The 22,194-nt window shown below is 41.4% G+C and overlaps 1 protein-coding gene across 2 annotated transcripts in view; it reads right to left on the reverse strand.

Annotated features, from left to right (window-relative positions):
- Window positions 1-22,194, reverse strand: part of LOC146785927 (uncharacterized) — a 671,075-nt gene that overhangs the window by 99,346 nt on the left and 549,535 nt on the right. Inside the window, exons 8-10 of one of the 2 annotated variants that reach the window (XM_085635326.1) lie at window positions 19,559-19,660; window positions 13,729-13,816; window positions 3,852-3,997 (exon numbers count right to left, since the gene is read on the reverse strand). In XM_085635326.1, coding sequence (XP_085491452.1) covers window positions 3,852-3,997; window positions 13,729-13,816; window positions 19,559-19,660 — 336 coding nt within the window. The remainder of the gene's footprint in view (window positions 1-3,851; window positions 3,998-13,728; window positions 13,817-19,558; window positions 19,661-22,194) is intronic. The other variant, XM_085635325.1, reaches the window with a different exon arrangement.

A 22,194-nucleotide genomic window follows, 5' to 3' on the forward strand; every position in this document is an offset into this window, starting at 1 on the left:
ATCGGTGCCAATGTTTTACAAAAACAAGGTACGGTCATAGGCACATCCTTCGCCTTCCAACACTGGCAAATCTGATGATGGGGTGGTGGGAAATGGAGATGGCATGGACAGAACAAAACCAGTCAGTGTTGGATCATGTGAAGTTCAGGACTTTTTTTTATTGATGATTTGTTTATCATCTCGAAAGGAGGTAGAGCTGCCTTAGAATCTTCTACTGACTCCCTGAATGATAATAACGGCAATCTTAGATTCACTCATAACATCAGCGCAGAAACAATTAATTTCTCGGATATTGAATGAATGAGAAAGTCTGCACCAAGATCCATAGGAAAGCTACAGCATGCAAAAGTGTACTCCATGCAAATAGTGTTCATCCAAAAGCCTTGAAACTGAGCGTATCATTTGGAATTATTACGGGAAAAACACAATTTCTCAGAGATCGAATACACTTTCAATTACAAGCAATGGAAATGCTATTAAACATTTCAAGCAAAGGGGTTATCCTTTGGAGGTACTGCATAATGTTTTACAGAGAACTCACTCAAAAAATAGGGAAGCACTATTGATAACTAAAAACAAGACATTATAGGAGGGAAGTCAATCTAAGATTCATCATGGATTTCAACACCGCACATGCTCAATAGAGGAAAACCAACAAAACAAATTGGTAGATTCTATGTTTGAATGAACATTTATGAGAGACTCTACCAGATTATCCTCAGATTACTTATGGGAAAGTGGCTTTCTTTGGGGACCTATTAACTCGGAGTCATATGCCCTCTGTAAAACCTCAAAGATCTAATTGACCGAACAAGGATAATACAGGTTTTTGGAAATGTAAGAAATGCAAGACTTGTGAACATGGGATTAACATGGGATTACCAGATCTCCGTATCTGCTTTACAATGGGCAACAATGAAAGATCGAAGAGCACATCATATGTGAGCCTGACCATGTAGTATATGTGTTGCAATGTACATGTGGGAAAAGGTAAGTAAGAACTACAACAAACAAGGTTAAGCTCAGGATCCTCTAGCACATCCGTCCAATCAAAACTAGGGACTCCTCATATGCCATTACAAATCATTTTTGGGTGAAGCATAATGGTAACACCAAATGTTTTGCAATACTTTGGGGTTTTAAATATTTGGAAAGACCAAAAAGGAAGTAATCGTGAATTAAAACTGAGGAGAGCTGAATCAAGATTGGTAATACTCATGGGAACTGAGATTTCTAGGGGTCATAACCTAAGTAAGGAGTTGTATGTTCATATGTGAAGCTAAATGTGATCAGAGGGCTGAATTTAAGAACAAAGGCATCTGAAGGAATTGATTATATGGACCACTTGTTGTGCTCTTCAGTGTATTTATCGTTTACTCTGTTTGCTATCACTTATGCGGAGCCTAAAATGTCAATGGCAGTACTGGGTTATTAATTGTGTAGTATTTTTTGAGGTATTTTTACCATTTTAGGTATCAATGTATTGAATGCGGTCGGTTATGAACAGTTTTTTACTTTCAGAATAGGGACTTTACATATTGTCATATTGGTATAATGGTACTGCACATGGAACAACACAAACTATGTTAAGTCTTTGATTGAGAATTAACGTTCTGTTCCAAGCACTATTTTTACATCTTGTATGGAGTTCAGTACTTTTATATCTTGTATGGAGTTCAGTACATTGCACTTTACAATAATTATGGATTGGAATATGGGATGTGTCTATGATATCTCCATGAGGATGAATTGTTTTCTATGATAACCCATGGATGTAATTAAGAAGTAAGCACTAGCACTTTGTCCTTAGGGGCATTGATAATAAGATTAGCTGGGGCTATTCCTGGAAAATACTACTACCCATATTTATCAAGGTTTTGCATCACCCTTGCGCCATGCATTAAGACTCAGGTTCGACGCAAAACCTAAATGAGATTTACCAAGCCTTGCAAAGCCACATTGCATGACTCTGCATGGCTTGATAAATCTAGAGTAATGCAAGGCAGCGCAAATTGCTGCCTTGCGTTACTCTGCAGCAGGGAGGTGAGCAATCAGTGGAGAATTGGCGTTACCATGCATCCACCCATTCACTGTGGAACATTCCCAGATTTACCAACACTGGTAGACCTGGGAATGCATCAGAATTCTACCCCTCCCCACCAAAAGCGCAACAAGGAAGAATGTCTTTATTTCTCCTAATTGTTTCCACTTTCCAAGTGTGCCTCATTCTGCAACACCCTTAGAAAGAGAAACATGCCTCTGAGGATTATTTTTGTGCAGGAAGGTGCCCCTTCCCGCACTAAAATAATCCTGCCTACAACTAAGGCAACTTTGCAACTTGGTGCAAGGGGGGCTGCGTTGGTGCTAGACACGGGCAGAGAGCAGGAATCCGTGGTCTAATGTCAAATATGGCTCATTCCTGCCCTCTCCCTTTCATGAATCACAGCGCAACAAGGAGATTTGCTGCATTGCTTGAGTAGTTGATAAATAGTTATGTCATGTCTTGCCTAGACACCCCCAATTTAGGATGTTAATAGTTTGTATTAAATGGTATATAAGAGGGTTATTCGTGAACTTCTTTTAGATGGCTCTAGCTCACATAAGGACATATGCAAGCATTTATTAAGGAATGTCAGCATGACATCCTTTTAACAATAAAAGACGTTTGCCTTGAATATGAATATGGAACCATGTTAAAATGTACAACATATTGGAAATTGTTTGAATAATTTGGGATTGTAGCACCTAAATTAATTATGTTTTGAAGGAATCTATTTGAGCCAGACCCTAATTACGATGACCAATTTTTGCTTGCGCCACCAGTCCCTCCTCTTCCAAGAGGAATCTTGATGTTTGAATCCTTGTAATGACCGTAACAGCCATTGTTAAAAGATTGAATGTGGAGAGTATTAATAAAAGGTAGCATTAATTGACTATTTGCTTTATGAAAACTGATTTAGTTTCTTAATACTCTGAAGTGGCAACATTATAACATGTGTTGTGTTGGATTTGATGAAATAATTCCTCATGTGTTAGGTATTAATTGTTTACATTTTTGAAAAACATGGTTTGAAAAAAATGGACTATTTTTACATCTTGTATGGAGCTCAGTACTTTTATATCTTGTATGGAGTTCAGTACATCAGGATATTGTCATTGCTGTGTGCAGTTGAAGGCATGGTAGGGATGGAATAGGATTAGTGAAATGTCAAAGAAGCTTGCCTAAGATTGAAACCAGGAGTGTGTGAAATTTGTGTGGTTTCCTTTTCCATAATTCCACAAAATATCAGATGAAATACTGAAAATCATGTGAAATGGCATGAAATGAACACATGGCATTTGACTGTATATTTTAATGTGAAGTGTGTCCTTGTGTTCATTTTGGATGTGAGGGCTCATTCTGAGGTAAAAAAATAAAATGGCTCGAAAATCAGAAGTGCTGCAAATTCCCAATAAGTTATGTTTTGTGCCCGTGCTCTTGCAATAGGATTTTTACCCAACTAACATGAAATTACACGTGGCGTAGTGACATATACACAGGAATTTCTCATAACAAGTGCAAAGCGCTATGCTGGAAATTATATGAGATTATACTAGCGTACTCAAACATTTCATCCGAGAACAGAAACAAAATAATAAACCTTGGTGGAAATTTAGGCTAATCAACTGGGGGTGCCACCAGCTTCCAGACAGTGGGTTGAGTGAATGAGAAGAAGGACGCTTCAATATCTATACTCTTCCTCACTTTAGGCCAGTTCCTCATTCAATCCCTGTCTAATGATGGTCCTTCTTTTACATTCACATGACATACAACTTAAGTGATCTCCAGAGGAAAATATACAAGGGCACACCTGTAAAGTGGCTGACAATACTTCTTCCATTCTGTAATGGTTTACTCGGCCTCTTCCATTGTAACTCCCAATGATCATTTTCAGGATTGGCTTCATCTCTTCACTGTTGATCGATATGTGAGTTGGGCATCCAAGGCACGGCATCACTTTTGCAGAAACCAACAAAGAGCCAGTTAGTAGACCAACATTTACTCTACTTGATCATTAAACACAAGTATGTTCAACTGTCAAAGTCACCGCACACTCTCCTCGAACATCACTGGAAGCCTTCCGTTATGAGCTCACCTACGTGTGCTGCAAGCTGTTGTAGATCTCATTGTTTGTAGTGGTTCTTTCCAGCTATGTAATTATCACATTTTAGGTGTAACAATCCACAGGACCTTCTGACTCATCTGCAAGACTGTCACAAGTCATTGTGAGGCCCTGGTCAAATGGGCCATACCCCAGTTCTCGCCATAGCTTGCTTTAGAAAATTGTGCATTTTGAAGCACACTGGATAATTAACAGCGGTAAAAACTTTGAAGGGTTCGATCTCTATGGTGGGCCTGAGAATTCCTCCCTGAGGAATATTGGGGACAAATGTTTCACTTGAGGTATCTTAAACCATAATATGGTTGCACAATTGGACAAAATTGGATAGGATTTGAAGATCAATTCATATGAAGGTTTGGGGGGATCTTCTCCCATTCACATCCTCCCCTAAACAATATAGTGAATAAGTGGCAAATACTACATTTTAAAACACATCTGGAAAAAAACTATTGGTAGGTTGTAAATGGGACATGGTGCTTACATTCCAATGATGTTTTTATTGGTAAACCTCAGTGTTGACTCCTCAACAAATCCAATACAATGAGGGCTAGTATACCTGGAAGCCACCGCTAACAGTTACATTAGAGCATGCCAAGACTGGAATTGGCAGTACAAGAGCATTGTAACAGAATTTTACTGCCCAGCCAGTTGTGGGGAAAGGATAGGAGGGGTCACTCTTTCATGGAACGATATTGCATCCACTTCATTGACCTACTATTACATTATAAGGTTAGTACTTTTCTTAGCTCCCCTTACACTTACTTCCAAATGTAATTACAGAATGCGTTAAGAATAGTAAATGTTTTACTTCTGGGTGTAGGTATGAATATGATATTAATGAAGGTTGATTCTGTCGCTATCGATCTAGTGACTTATATCCAGGGTAGGGCTCTACCTTTGTATACACCACACTCTTAATGAAATATTAAATGAGAAATTGAATATGGGCTGCGCCTGAGGTATCTCAGATGGCTTTGAATGGCTGGCACAGATGTAGCAGTCAAGTGTCAGGTATTCCTGACATTAACCTAAGACAGCCCTAACCCTAGCAGCCTTTCAGAGGAAACGCACTGTCAGGAAATCTGTTCATTACAACTTTGGCCAATCGACTCCACACACAAGAAGCCCACATATAAAGGGATTTTCCTGCGTATAGAAGAAGTGTGTCCTCTTTCCCTAGTTTGGTATCTCGATCAGTTATCAACAACAGGCATTCCAGAATGTTCCTCCATTTGATAATGTAAGCCTGGAATTTGAGACATATTGTGCCATCATTCACAGAATGGCTCCTTTAAATGAGAGATTTGTTGTGTGCTGCAAACGATGTTTAGGAAACCAACATTTGATTCTCAAAGACACACAATAGTCCTACAAATCATTTTAGTTTGGCCTTGTTCCACTATTATGCAAACCCTTCATATACATGTAACATTCAGTGCGTGATCAGAGTCTGGAATTATTGCAACATTTTCTGTTGCATTATGCTCATTTGGTAAGTTTATTTGTTGCTTAACCTCTTTTATGGACAATTAACCATTCAGTTAAATTATAATATATAATTATAGATTATTTAAATACACATAAATACGTTAATTCAGTTACAACCTTTTCGCTTACAGGCCTCACACATGCACACAATCTAGAACCACCATTCTACATGTGCAAATCTCTACAATGTGGAACATCTTTCGTATGCACTTAAGATTTGAAACAGACAATATCAATTTCTGAAGAGAACTAAATACTTATTTCTTAGTTGTGGCCTGTAATTAGACCTTCAACTTGCTCTTCGAGAACTTCAGACTTTTATCTGGTAGGTGTGTACCCTAAATATAGATGGGACAGAATAACGAGGACAAACAAAATACAGACAGGTAAGTAAGTCTAGGCTTTCTGTCCCTAACTACACATGAATGTACCTATGTACTCAAGGTATGCAGATGTGGAGTTAGGAGTTGTAAATCTATGCTTCCCTATGTGCACTTACCTTTTAGAACATTTTGTCCCTTGATAATCTGTACTCAATATTCTTGTATCTCAATACAGTTGTTATCATATTTAGTAGTACAACCTCTCTGGCACTGAGTCCTGGAATCAGTAAACTGTTGGTGCCCTACTAATAGCAACTATGTGAACTTCCCAAACCTTGGCTTTAAAACAGAGATGAGAAATTAGAAGTGTCAAACCTTAGTGCAAAAGCAGGGATGTTCAAAAGAGGTCCAGGAGAACTGGCCACATTCCAAAAGTCTAAATACTGACCATGAAAAATAATTCCATTTAGATTAACAACTGTTAAACCTAGCATCCTTGGCATGGTTTCCCCTTACTTTTTGCCTTTAGAACTCCTGTTTTACTGTTTTGCTGACTTAATTTTTGCTGGCTTTAGGAATCTGAGCACTTAACCACTACTAACCAGCGCTAAAGTGTATGTACTCTTTACTTAAAACATGGTAACTTTGGCTTAGCCACAACTGGCATATTTAATTTACTCATGAGTCCCTAGTAAAGTGCACTACATGCGCCCAGGACCTGTATATTGAAAGCTACTAGTGGGCCTGCAGCACTGATCGTGCAACCCACTTAAGTAGCACGTTAATCATGTCTAAGACCTGCCACTGCAGAGCTTGTGTGTGCAGTTCTAAACTGCCATGTCGACCTGGCAAATTAATTATACAACTCACTGGCGGTGAGGGCTAAACAATGTGCACACTGGTGTGTACTCAGGGCAATTTATCACTTAGCTCCCACCACGCTCTACTTTCTGTGGTCCCACCGCCACTGGGCCACTTACAACAAAGCTACAACCTATGCAAAAAGGAACACATCGTTCATTAATCCTTCACAAGCAAGATGCTTATTAATAGTTCATTTCACATTTCCATTCAAAGGAAGTCCGAAGGGAGTCTTTTTGTAATTCCAAATTCTTTGTTTATTTTTTAATCCATTATTTCATCCCGAAAACATCATTAAATCAATCCAGCCAAAACATTTTGTCCAATGTGGACATGATCAGGGCTCAGTAATTCATGAAGATCACATGTTCTGTAGTGTCAATTCGTCACTGACCATTAAGTCCTGTATTAAGGTACTCATCTGCAACCTTCCGCGTACCCTTCTAACGCGTCTCCGGCCGATCCATCTTTTCCCAATGTCTTGGCAAATTAACCTACTTGCCAGGCCCAAACCTACCTTTTTATTACATATAGGTCACCCTTAAGGTAGGCCCTTGACAGCCCATGGACAGGGTGCAAGGTATTTAAAAAGTAGGATATATACTTTAAAGTTTTACATGCCCTGGTAGTGAAATACTCTTGAATTAGCTTTTCACTACTGCAAGGCCTATCTCTCCCATATGATAATATTAGGACTGCCTTATTACATTTTATGAGTCATTTCCAATTGGGAAGAGATGGGACCCCCAAATTTGGTGTCTCTGGAATCACAATTTAAAAACACACGTATGGTGAAGTTGAGTTTTAAATTGCAATTCTGAAAATGCCACTTTTAGAAGGTTTCCATTTTCTTATTGTACCATTTGGTGCCTTCTGTCTGTCTCTGGAATACACGTCTGGGTAGGGAGACAGATGTATTTCTGCATACCATCTAGAACGCCACACAAAGAAAGGGTAGATGTGACTAAGTAGCCATCTGCATACTGATGGTTCATTCTGAACTGGATAAAGGGAGGAGCTGACACGTACACCTGCAAGGGCTGTTTCCTGTCCCCACACAAAGGGTGGCATCCCCCGCCCTGTAGTGAGTCTGGAGCCAGGACAGGAAAGGCAGTGTCTTGTGCACTTCAAAAGCATCTCTTTGAAGTCTTCCCACTTCAAAGGCCCAACTGGGTATAAGTACTGGCCCTCTGACACTACCAACTTCCTCTAGGTTTCTGAATTCATAGGGATATCAAAGATTTCACCCCAACCTTCAGAACAGCACCTGGACTTTGCATTCTGTAAGTTGTGCTGTGCCAGGTGGAGCCAACCTAGTCAAGGTCTCTTGGAAGTGAGTATAAAGTGCTGCATCTGCCAGAACCCACACATCTACAACTTTGTGCTGATCTGAACCAACATATCTCTTGCTGCGAAATCAGGATTGACGCATCATTGCTTTTGCAGGGACCAGGTCAGCGCATCACACTTGGGACCGCTGCATTGACTCCTGAACCACTGCTTTAGAATCACCGCATCCCTGCCACTGTGTGGAGAAGATCGACGCATCTCCTCTATAGAGTGAAACAACCAAGCGCATCACACTCGGAACCGCCGCACTTTGGAATCAGCGCTTCGCTCAAGGAACTGACCCATCACTACAGTTGTATGGAGAAATCTGGTGCAACATCCCAACTGCGCGAGCATCACCACACATCGCATAGTTGCACCCTGCATCTTGTGCTTGCAACCAAGATTTAAGGTACTTTTGCTAAGCGGGACCTGTGTGGGTCCTGTCTCTTTTCAACAGCGAGCCAATGGAGCTCATTTAGGAGGTGCCATGCCGAAGCATGTTTCGGGAGCCAGTACAAGAGTCTAGAAGCAGCATTCTGCCCTACCTCTAAATGGCGGATGGAACCCTTGTCATTTCCTAAAAACAGAATGTTGCCATATTCTACTCTTGAGAGTATTTGAGCTAGAATCACCCTTCTTTGTGTCGAGTGGGTAATCACCCAAATAATATTTCTCACTCACTTCAGCACATCAAAGCAAGTGGACGCCACCTTCCCCACCTGAGGTTTCATCCAACAAAAAGCCAAGTGTTGTTGTACTTTTGGGGACAGTTCTGGAAGGGGCCCCAGGGAATCCAGTCAATGTTGTGATTTGCTCCAGAGATCTGGCAGTGCTCCTTTCTTTCTGTGTAAGTGAACCCTCTGAGGTGAGGTTCAGTGTTAGGAGCTAATAAGCATATACAGATTTTTTCCTCACCCCTTTCGTTCACAAAAACAAGCCCATTTGCTGTCAAAAGGCTCTATTGAATGGGAAGGGTTTTGATCCTCTTGCTAGCCAGCAGCGTAATTAATGTGCACAGTAGTGAGGAAAAGGCCTGGAATCTACTTATGAGCCAAGCCAGGGAACTATGACAACTTCCAAGTGCCATAAAATGCCTGCAAGGAGCCAGGAAAGTTTTTGTTTTTTTCAGCATCAGAACAAATCCACATAGCACCTGTCTCCTCTTTGGGGCGCAAATACACACGTGGAGGATGGCCACCAGATCTGGTTTGGAGGAGCGTTAGAAGCTAAACACAATATCCACTATACCACCAGTGGTGAGAACCTTACCATGAGAAACATGAACAGGGTGCACATTTGACTTGGTAGTTAATTAGCGCTACATCTGAACATGATGCATGTCATTGCCCTTAATGCTAGGAGGGGACAAAATATCAAAAGGGTACTAGCATGAGAGAAATGAGTTTGTGCAGTGCCACAAAGAAGAATCATAACCAGGATCACAGTCCTGGATAGAATGTTATCATATTTAGTGCTGTGTGATTACAAGCCAATTAATTTTCTTTAAAGACAAACACTTGCCTGACATTTAAGTTATTGCGTTGGTTGGTTGATTATTGAGTTTGTGCACCATCCTACCACTAAGAGAAGCCTGGAGCTTCTCACCCTTGCTATCCTCGGAGATTCAAGCGCAGAAAGGGTTGTACTTGGCCTGTTGAATATGCATAGTAGGACAGACCTCAGGACAAAATTGAAAAATGTCCTTAACTATCACGGTTTGAGCCCAATAGCCACAGTGTGCTCTGTGCTCCCCAAATGGGGTCTGGAAGTGCACAAAGAAACCAAAATAGTATTTTTAAAGAAAAGCGCTGACACCTACCTGCGCGAACTGCACAGCAGTGAAAGGGTTAGATTTCTACCCATCCATATACCCATCTAACATTTGAGAAATGTTCTTGCATTTTATTGCTGTTTTTTAGATTCTACATAATGGGGCACTGCTGTCCAGTGCCCACTGTATGTCCTCTAACCCCTAAAACATAAAAAATGGCTAACCCCAATTGGCATATTTAACTCTAATGTACGGCCATATTATATGGCATAAAGACTACACGATTTGCATGGAAAGTTAAATGTCACTTGTGTGCTGCAGCACTTATTGTGCCGTTCATTAGTGTGACAAGGAAAATATTGCTTCAGGTCTACTGATCTAACCTGACTGCTGCAGTTTAAACCTGCAGGTCAGCCTGTCAAAATAACTTGTTTGACAGGGGGAAAATGGTCCTTTTAAATATTAATAGTCACCCCTGTGTAGGCTTAGTAGCCCACAAGGAAGGGCGCATTGTATTAAATAACAGATCACATAGAAATGTAATATTGGCATGAACCTAAAGTGGCAATCCCTCTAAAGCTATTTTCACTGTGGAGGGCTCTAGATGTCCTATGAGGAAAACTAAAGCACATATTAAATTAGCAATTCTGCTAACTAGGGTTTGGAACCAGCTAGAAAAATAATTCAACCAATATTTATAATATTTGTTAAAAATAGAATCTTAGGGTGGAGTTAGTTTTTTTATACATATTTAGGAAAATAACTTTTACAAAGCTACAAATTCCTTGTCTGATACGCCTGGAAAATAATTTGCCTAAGCCTGACAGCACTTGGTCTGTCCCATGCTTGATCTTAATGGGTAAAGGTATGAAAACTGCTCCCAGAGCAAAGACAACGGCTTAAGTCTGTTGACAGGATGGACCGAGGGTAGACAATGAGAAACATATCAGCTCAGGAGGGACAGCTAGGGAATTTCCAGGAACTTCATTAACTTGAAAGAAAAAGAAGTGAAGCCTACCAATTCACAGTTTAGTGTAAGCTGAGACTTAAGGAACAGTTTTTGTTCTTTAGGCCTAAGCTAGCCAATTGGGCAACAGCCTAGTAGTAGGAGGTGCTGGTCCCAGATACAGTTTGGGGTACCTCAGAAAGGATGGACTGTTCATTTTCCCAAACACGCCCCTGACTGCCACTCATCCTCCCTTCAAGGGCAGAAGACCTGTGCCATCTTGGATTTCCCTTAGAATAGTGCACTCTGGACTAGTCTGCAGTAAGGCAAACAGGATGTGCAATGAAATTGGATAGGCTTTCCCATTAAAATGTTTCCCCCATTGATTAGAAAGTGACCAATAGTCATTTACACCCACTGGCTAGTACAAACCAAAATACTTTCCGGACCTGAAGAAGATCAGAAAATGACTGGACCTGGTGTCTGTGACCCGAGAGGAGACCTGAAGGACTGAACCTGCTTCTTCTTGCCCCAAGACAAAGAAATAGACTTGAAGAATTTGTTTGCTGGCCACCTGTATGGCTACAGGGACACAACTAGCTTCAAAAGGCTCCATTGTGGTCAGCATGAAATTGCATTTAGGTCCTAGTCTCCCGGTCTCCTAGACTATCATTGGTGCTTAGTTCTTTTCAGCACTATTTCCATTTAAATCTTCAAAAATTAATATCTCCTATTTTGCTGTCGATGGAGGAAAGACTCTTCTGCATTAAGTAGAAAGTTTATGTTTAGAGTTTCCAATTTGTCTGGGTACACTGTGCACCAAGACCTTCTTGCTGTGACTCGGTGTCTGCCGTTTTCTGTACATGTCTGGATTGGAAAGGTAGGCCAGATTCCTTATTATTTTTTTCCCTCATTACAACATTTCTCTAAGTGGGCTCAGTAGCCACCTGATATTAGAAATTAATCACCTAGTACTAAGGTGCTCTGAGGGGAAAGTTATGAAGTACATAAAGTCCCAGGTGGTCCCGCTCCAGCCCTATAAGTATTTAATGACTCCAGGCCAACCAGTCTGGAAGATGGTGTGCTCTTCACCACAACATAGTGTGATTTTAGCTGCAAGTCAAGCCCTGCTTCCGCAGGGAAAAGACACATATTAGTAAAAATGGTAATGTCAGGTCAAGCTGTCAATCTCAACCAATGAGTGACTTTTACAGGACTACAGTAGGCTGCCTTGTGGATGGTGATTTTGATGTTGCCCCAGCGTGCTTTGCAGTGCCTCAGGCACGCAATGCAATTGGTTTAAATATTGACGAGCAATTTTCACAATACGTCTGCGCAGAAGAAAGAGTAGATCCCCACCCACCTGAGAACGCATAGGCGGGGTTGCAGGAGCAGATTTTTAGGTGTGATGCCTACTGTAAACTACCAATTCACCAATATGCCACGGTCTCAATTTTGTGGGCTCACCACTGGAGCCTTGAATCATTGACGCAGATGGGTCCATAATGTTTTGTAACAGGTGGCAAGCACAAGGGTGGGGGCGTACCCATTTTGCAGTCCCTGCAGGCCCCCTTTAGCAGTGTCTTTTTGGTGAGAAGTGTGTTTTTACTGACAAAATGTGCCCCAAGGGAGTGCAGAAAGACAAGGCTTACCCCCTATGTTCGATTGCAAAGCCCTATAGAGTACCCAAAAGGCAGCCCTAGCCCAAGCAGCAAAGCACCAGCAGGCTCTTCCAGAGTCCAGGAATAGAACATGGGCCCCCCCCCCCCATCGGCTCAGGGCTTAGGCCATCAGGGAAATCTAGCCTTTATATTCACATTGCATTAAGGTGTCAGTATAAGATTAATGGTAATCACAATTGTGATCGCAAACTATTTATACCTTCCATTGCAATTCAGTAGGAGCGGGGGTACACCTTTCACACTCCTCCTGTCTTCCAAATCGCAATCAGTTGCGAAGCCAATTTGCAAGTCAGAGATTGGTTTCTGGTTAGCAATGCGCTCTTCACGGATGTATGATGTTACAACGCATGCTTTTACAACGCATGCTGTTACAACAAAATTTTTACAACGCAAATGCAGTGACAACGCAAGTCTTTACAACGCAAGTCTTTACATCGACTTGCACTACATGGCGTGCTAACATTAAAAAAGTGTAATTTACTATTCTAACTCCAGTCCACGTAACAGTAGGGAAGGTGTTTGGATAGTAAACTACACTATTTTTAATGTTAGCATGCCATCTAGTGCAAGTCGATGTAAAGACTTGCGTTGTAATGGCATGCGTTGTCAATGCATTTGCGTTGTAACAGTTTTGTTGTAATGGTAGTGCGTTGTAAAAGTTGCGTTGTAAAGGTTGTTCCCCGCTCTTCACACATTGCAACTTGCATTTGTTTGTGGTAGCAAAGACTGTGATTTTGAAAACTTTGCAACAGCAAAAATGTTTTATTCACCAGATCCTTTAGTGGTTTTCTCCTGCGCAATTCCCAATGCATACACAAATATTTGCAATATGTAGACCTGCAGAGAAAAAGACTGTATACATTTTCTGGCACATCTCATACCAATTACAATGACATTATTTTGCCACGCAATGAAAATGATCTTGTAGAGCACAACAAAACATTGCACGGGCAACAACAAGCTTTGTAAACGTTTCAAACTTCAAAAACTGCAGTAGACATGAACTATGGAGAGGTTCCATGCCCAAAGAAGACACATTTCACACCCACATTTTATTATTTTGCAATTAGTCAGGTTCTAAATGTATAGGAAAGGTAGAGGTCACCAGGATTTAGTTGTGGTTTAATTATGATCTGATGGACTTGTGATTAGAGGTTCTTACTTGGGGGTGCCAGCACGCAGCCTTCTTCGAAACTAGCAATTGAACCATTGAGCGCGACATGCACGGTAGCTGTGCAACGACCATGGTCCTGTGAACATAAATTAGGAAAATTATTGGGGAAATAAAGTCATCATGCACAGTTAGGCTTGGAAATGAAGAGAGCAGAACATGTGTCAGATTCTTACAATGTTGTGACAGCTGCAATACTGGTAGACAGATATCGATTTTCCACATACAGAACATCAATGCCTCCATTCTTATGGCTTACCTGATGAGGGATTGGGAAGGAATGGAGACAGGGCTCCCCTTCGAAATTCAAAGAGGGTCTCATTGGGATGGACTGCTGATTACTTCCTGAGAACTGCAGGTTTGAGAGATGGGAATTGTGAAGGGCAGGGCTGCAGTGGTGACCTGGTTTCTTTAGGGCCTTTCCTTCTGTGTACTATTACTGCTACAGGAATGTTAAATGAAGCCAGATGAAGAATCTCAAATTTGATTGTTGCAGGTGCTTCAGACTAGAGACAGCCTAATGCTACATGCCCTGAGATGCATTATTTTTACAGAACTAAACCACACTATTATCCTTCATCCATCCCTGATCACCAGAAGGAAAGGGGAAGAGCATCTCAAGCACAAACATTTAAAGTACAACATTCCTGTTTTGTGGTTTCGTCAATCGGTTTTCTGGGAAAATGACACCATATTTATTGAACTGTATTCACCCGGTGAGTGGTGATGGTGTGTGTGAACACTAGGGTTCCCTTGGCATACAGTGGTATTGTAACACATGTAAATAATGTTGTTTCTTTTCACAGTTCTTGCATGCTTTCTCAAAAATCCTCCACAATATTCCTAAAATCCCTATATGAAAAACAAACATTGACTTAAAACCTCCGATTGTCAACTCTTCTTTTTCCTTTAATGACCCTCTCCTACATTTCCATCCTCTGCATGCCTCCTGTCTCTGAGCACAGCCTACTCTAATTCAAATGCATGTTGGCATAATCCATATTATTGTACCTTGGCAAATTGCCCACACGGTATATAAAAGATCACAACCTCTTTTTTAAAAGTCATACTCCGGCACCCTAATAATACCTCATCTCCTGTAGCTCATCTATTAATATCGCCAACTAATACATGAAATTCCCATTCCCCTCTCCCACTAAATATCACACCTATTATCCTACTCATGTGATATACCACATAGAAACTGGAGAAATTGCATGGAATGGCTTTGGTAGAGCACAAGACTTATCAAATTACCAACAATAACTACAAAGAAACACTAATCCTGGGACCTGCAGCATGTTGCTGACCAGTGTAAAGCACAACAATGCCTCGTCAGGGGTAGTAAGCGCTATATAATGAAATCACAATACCATTTATAACTAAACCAATATCATAACACTCAGCAGTCAGACAGTCAGTTGTAGTTCATATAGCCTGTCTAATAATTCCCTTTACTGCTTACTCAGTAGTGTACTAGTCTACAGTAACCCTGGGCGTAGTGGGCGTAGTGGGGCAACGCGGAGCATCACGGAGTGGGGCCAAATCTACGCACACCCGCACACTCCGCGTAGCCCCACTACGTGCCGCCGCCTCCCTCCCGCCCCCTTTTAAAATTACTTACAACGTTAAAAGTAAAGAAAATTACTTACCTGAGCTGCGGCGTCCCGGGGCTCCTTCTTCCTGCTTCCTCGCTAACTTCTTCCTCACAAATGGGCATGCGAGGATGCCCGTGCATGCGCATTTGTGAGGAAAAAGTAAGCAAGGAAGCAGGAAGAGGGAGCCCTGGGACGTCGCAGTTCAGGTCAGTAATTCTTTACTTTTAACGTTGTAAGTAATTTTAAAATGAGGGCGGGCGGGAGGCGGGTTTCAGGCAACTCTGCTCCGCCGTGGCGTGTGCGTAGTCTGCCTGCGCCACCTACTTTGCGGACCGCAAAGTAGGCAGCACTACGCACACTCCGCGGGCGGAGCGGAGCACTACGCCCACGTTTAGTCTACAGCAATAAATCAACCATTTCCATTTCAACAGGTGTGGAATTACTAAAGGGAGCAACCACATTCCGCTGGCCAACAGAGCACTCTAATTTAGCCCGGAACTGCAGATCCCAACTAGCTACATATATAGCCAATTCTCTGCATCTCCCAATGACAGTCACACTTGGGATGATAATAACAAAGTCCATCCCCGCAGATCTCATCACCAGTTGTCCCACAAATCTATGCATGCTCAGGACCATGAACCTTAAACAAAATATCTCAGAATGGACAACCCAGTGCTGTAACCAGCTAAGTGCACTATGAACATTAGAAACACCAAAAAAAAATCTGCGGAGCTGCTCAAAGCTGCCAGCTTACAAAAATCTGTAAACTGCACACCTATATCTCACCCTCCTACATCTATCACACTGCTTAGCGCTGTGTCCCATAACAGAATAACCGCACCTCTGTGGCCCTAACTCACAACATGGAAAAATGGCCATACAGGATCACAACAAAGACAATCAACCAGATGTATCAGAGGGTTTTAACTATTCAGTGTCTATGGGAAAATGCTCTAGTACATATGGCCCAATATCCTTCCAGCCACACGTCCTACACAGTGTACTGCTCTACCCCTGGAGGCAAGTGCAGTACAGAATAGAATAGAATATGAAAAACCTGAGTCTGCTTAATTACTACAGGAAATCAAGTTCTTCTCCAATTCTGGCTTTTAGATAACATCCACACATCAACACTGTGGGGACCTGTTTTTCCCCAGATTATTCTTATTAGGCAAACATATTATTTGGGAGACATCTGTGCTTTGGAAGTCTTCATGCTGCACATAACCTGCTGAGAGCTGCTCCTTGGCCAAACCATAGCAGCAGCACACATAACTCCACCACATAGACTTCAGAGGCAAGCTTCCAGCAGTACTTAACCCTAAAGCACCTGTCCTTAACCTTTTGACTTCTGTGGACCCTGACTGAAACACCACTGGAAGTCGGTGACCTACGACTGAGCAATTTCTATGATTTGAGTTTCAAAATAGTACGGAAAAAATACAAAAACAGATCGAACAACTATACAAATTATTAAATGGTTTATTTATTTTGCAAACAAAATACAAAAATCTAAAAAAAAAATGTAATGGGAAGTTTGGATCCTTTGAAACTTAGGTCCTTATTTAGGGTTTAAGGGCACGGCATTCTGTCAAAATGTGATTGATATCCTGTTTGATGTATTATAAGAGCCAGAGGCTATGCATATGCACTCAATCAGGGGGGAGGGACATCAACTACAGAGCGTATTAAAATGTTCAATTTCGCTCTTATATGTATGCATATGTATTAATGTACTAATATTACCTAATTGCTCCGTCACCAACCTCTGAGCAGAGGTCGCGGACTCCAGGTTAAGAACCACTGCTCTACAGTGTGGAAATGTGAGTATATAGAGTGACTCTCCTCTGTGTGGAGAAGGAACACATTTAAAACCCTCTGCACTGTGCAGAAGACCTACTTGGGTGAACACTCCCAGTGCTTGCAGAAACTGGCAACGCACAACATACCACATTACATCTGATCCAACAACAAATATTCAAGCTCTAAAACATTTCCTGTGGACGCAAAGTCCCAAAATTTGGAATAGCTCTATCTCAAGTCTGATGGATTCATCCAATCACCTTCCCTTTATGACACTAATGAAAACTGAACAGTTTGTTCAGGCCTCAGCTGAGGACCCGCCTGGACATGGGGAATGGCCATGTCCATCTCTTTGGTTTCTATCTACCCTCAAATTTGCTGTCCTTACATTAAGTTGGTCAATCAACTGCTGTAAACTGGGCACGTCAAGAACAGTGCATCTACACTATCAAACAAATAAAATTTTCAAACTCTGTCACCAACAAATAAATGGTCCACTATGTGAGTTCTGTAAATTCTTGGCCTTCAAATGTTTTTCCTCTTCTTTTCAGTGTGCTAGCCTACCAACTGATGTGCGCCTCAAAACTCTCCTTCCTTTTCAGTGATATGAGCATCTTGGGTGTCGGTCCAGCCAACAAATATGCTATTGAAGTCGCTGAATAGATGTATAGTCTCAGATTGGATCAACTTACAGACAAGGAGAAACCTATCCTGCATCTCCTGGTCTCCCAAATACCATCCTCCATTTCCACAACCATGTGGCCCTTTCTTGGTCAAATCATTTTATTATTAACCTCAATATTCCTTGTGAACTACACAACCTTGCAATGTCCATTTCTGAAATGAACACCCCCATTTTGGCATGTGACCCTAGTATCAGCTAGACTGATTAATTCTTTCAAGTTTGTCTTCCTTGAGTCTTCTACTGGTACACCATACTACGCCTGCATTTGATAACCCCCTCACCACTAAACATACAGTCCAATTGGCCAATAATGAAATTAACAAATAATTCACAGATCATCTCCACTGTCTAAAACCAAGAGTATGCAGTGGAAAAAGGTTGCATGCCGTTTCCATTACCACATCTTCGATGAACACAAGTGATTGCACTTTTGGCTAGAATATCTGGGCCCCCAATGCCTCTAAAAAAGAATTGCTCTTACTCCATCATTAATCTGTCAACCTGCTATGCCATTCAATCTCTCTGGATCCTTGGCAAATGTTTAACTTACTTCTGCAACAACAATGACTCATTTTGGACCAAATATCTGCCAAGTGGGTGTGTTTCTGCTACCTGGATTCATCTGGGTGATCTTCTCCAAACTTTCATCTGTGACCTCTCTTTGGCCTCTTAGTCAATATTAACCAAGACGACTGTAAACTAGAAAAGACGTTTCCCCACCACTGAAAGATGTACACAAGGCGAGGGTAATCAGAATGGACAGGTCAAACATTGTTTGAATAATCATAAGGCTTGTATGAATTCCACTGCTCTGCTAAGCATGCTCTTATCAGATAGATGGAAACTTATTGCAGGCCTTAGTCCTTTGTAGTGGCTCGAAGCACCCTCTATGGGATGCGTACTGATTAGCATTCAAATAATTTGCAACGTATAATTGAAGAGCAATGTTTTTTAATTCGAAACTCAACTCCTCAATATAAACTAGGTTGTCCTTGATGTAACCACTGCTGACAATTGTTTTGCTCTGGCTTTTAGCATCACAAATGTTTCTCAAGGATTGGAAAAGCATCGAACACTGCTGTTCACTAGACTGGACGGATGTATCAAACCAATGGCAGAAACTTAGGATCACAGGAGACCTAAGTGGTTTTTTTTTTTAAAATAACCGATGTTCCTTAAAGGAATCCATGCTGTCCATTTGGGAAATCATAGCCACGATCTTCCAGTGGTCTCATTTGCCACTGCCTGCACACCCTGCGGTTACCAAACATGGCTCCCAAAGGGGAAGGTGTTCAAGGGGATGGTTTCTCCATTGTGAACCAGTTACCACATCCTTTTGAGTAGTTGCCAACTGTTCTACCCTTTGATACACACCATGCTGAACTAAGGAAGTCACCCTGGTCACATGTTTGCCTAATTGCAGCTCGGTATGGGTTCAATGCATACCAAGGAGCCATTTGTCATTGCAGATCCTTTGAGTTTATGAATCACATGGTTTGCGACCCCAAATGGGTTTGTACATCTGTACATTGCTGTAATACCATCACTCAGTATCTATGTTACCCATTACTTGTGTCAACCTGCTAATTGCTCTAGTTGCGTTTCTGCAAGTTTTTCCACATTCAAAGGAGCAATATTTCTAGTTTTTCGAGGGTGTGGTTTTTAAATGTGTGAAGATGATGTTCTTCATACCACAATATGTCTTTACATGAGCTCTGGGGAATCAACTTACTTCCAGTGGCTTGCAACCCGGATGCACTTCTTTGAATTTACTCTTGGGGCAATCAGTATCTCTGAATGTATATTTGATTTCATAGCGCGTTCCAGCCACCACCTGTATTTATTACACACAGAAAATGTACATAGTTTACTACATGTTTGCATCAAAAAATACACCCAAGAATGTATGAAAAAGTACTGCAAATGCACAGTTGATACATGAAGAAATCTTGTCCACAGAAGCAGGCTGCTCCAATATCAAGCTGTTTCCATTCATAAAGAGACCTGAACTGGTAGGTGTGTTCTACATGAGTAAATAAAGTATCTGGAAGAAGATAAAGGAAGATTAACAAGTTCTTAAAAATATATAGGCTACCCAATGTTGGCTTCCATGTCTCTAAAGAGGTGATACATCGCTTATGCAAGTCCAAATGGCATCCTCATAAACTGAAACACTTGTAATGGTGTCATAAACATGATAAGTGGTCTAGAGGCTTTAAATAATTTGATTTGATGGTACGCACTGTGAAAATCAAGTGTATCGAACACCGTAACTCCATCAAGCATTAGCAAGAATTCAGTGACCTTTATTAGGGGTTGGCCTTCAATTGTGATACAGGCATGAAGCGCTCCTATAACAACACACTTGGGCCTGATTTATTATTTAGTAAGGAGCCCGTCCTCTGCCAGGGCGATGGAGTAAATTACTCTGTCACCCTGACGGAGGTGCTGGCTGACAAATTTTTAAATGTCCAGTGGCCGACCAAACATTTTGAGTATTAACAACAACTGCTGTCACAGCAATTCCTATCAATGCATTATAACTTTGCTGGATAGTTCCGTCAAACATGACGGAACTGTATGTCAAGTTTACATTGTGGTCTTTTCTATTTGAAAATAAAAAACAATTTCCAGCTTACCATGTAAGTTTTCTGTGTTCAGTGTTCAGTGATGGTGACAGGCATCGAAAAACAGCTATTTGGGTGGACACATAGACCAGCTTCTGACAGCCCTTAATCCATCGGGCCATAGGAGGATTTTGACCATGGCGGAGGCAGAATAGTCTCCACTGTTGTTAAACCATGGTCCGCTCGAATTGACATCGAGCAGATGCACCATAATCTTGGTGAGGAGGAAATTCTGTTGTAGTTGCATCTTCAGTGAAATAGTATACACACGTGTGGGTCTTGCAACCCATTCCCCACTGTGCAGACTGCTCCTCCCTGATCACTGCCCTCCTCTCACCACTAGGGACTTCCTTACTCTTAAGGGAGCATTTGCCAAGTTTTGGAAAGAGGGAAGTAACAAGACCTTATTTATCATGTGTAAAAGGCAGCCTCAGGAAGGGTGCTGGCTGCTGAAATTCCATCTGAGCCGAGTAGCATAAAGGGTGTGCAAAGGACTTTACGAAATAAAAGTGGAGCGTCCCACTTGCAGAGACTATTGATCCCAGAGAGCGGCAGAAGAGAGGCGCTGCTGCTAGGTCAAACCTACCCCACTATTCATTAACCGACCACCCAGGAAGGGAGCTGCAGAGCAGACCCATATATCCAGGACACCTCCGGCTTGCACTTTACACAACTTTTGTAGCTGTTTTGTTCAGTGACTTTTAAGATTTAAATCCAGATCTATAGCCTCGCAGGCTAGACCTGGGACTTTTTGTACCTGGAACCTTTGTTACTTATAAACTAACCGCACCAATTTCTGTGGGTGAGACAATAAAGTGGATAATCTACAGAAAGAATGTAAAGTTATACCTCTGACTGTGGCACCGCTAAAATGTTGACGTTCCTTTCACTGGCACTATGATAATCAGATATTCAGTAGGCTCTCAACTCTTGTCCAATATTGACAGAGGAACATTTAGTCTTTCCTACTGCAAATGTTTATGCAGACACTCCAATCAGCGTTCTTAAAAACTATTTTGGCTCTAAGCCAATTTGTGTTGTAGAGTCACCTGACAAATTCCTTTTCCATTTATAAACATCATGTATATACATCAAAATATGGTCAGAAGGCATTACACACCATTTCCAAGTACTCCTACCATTTCATACCATTTCCAGGTGAACATCACAAGAAAATCAAAGTAGAAGTCACATTAGTTGCTACATATACAACTTTGTAATATATGATAGCATTCTAGCATACATAGTACCATTTGCTCTGAAATCTATGAGAAGAACTGGAAGAGAACTAGCAAAGACTACTTCAATAAAGGAATCGTTTAATATAGTAAAATCATCAAAGTTCTGCAAAATCACAGGGGAACTGAAAAACGAAGAGATTGTAGAGTGCCACATGGCCACTACATTACAATGTAGCACACGTTTACCGAAGAGGCCTGGCTCAGACGACTGGAATAAATAAAGGGCCGAGGATCGCTCATGGTTCTTTAGCGAGACCAGTACTAAGTGTTTGTGTGCAGTGCTGTGAAGCGTGGTTGTGCCAGACCCAGGCAGGTTGACATGGACCTTTACAGAGATCACAAGATGACTTGATAGCTTAGTGCAGAGGTAGAGAAAGTGAGGTACAGCTGTTATAGGATCAGTCACATGCTAAAAAAGCTATCCTCAAATTGAACCTAGAAGTGTGCGAAATTCATATTAATTTCCTTTTGCATAATTTTGCAAAATGAAAGAAAATACA

This window comes from Triturus cristatus, chromosome 11, assembly GCF_964204655.1.
Source record: "Triturus cristatus chromosome 11, aTriCri1.1, whole genome shotgun sequence".
NCBI lineage: Eukaryota > Metazoa > Chordata > Amphibia > Caudata > Salamandridae > Triturus > Triturus cristatus.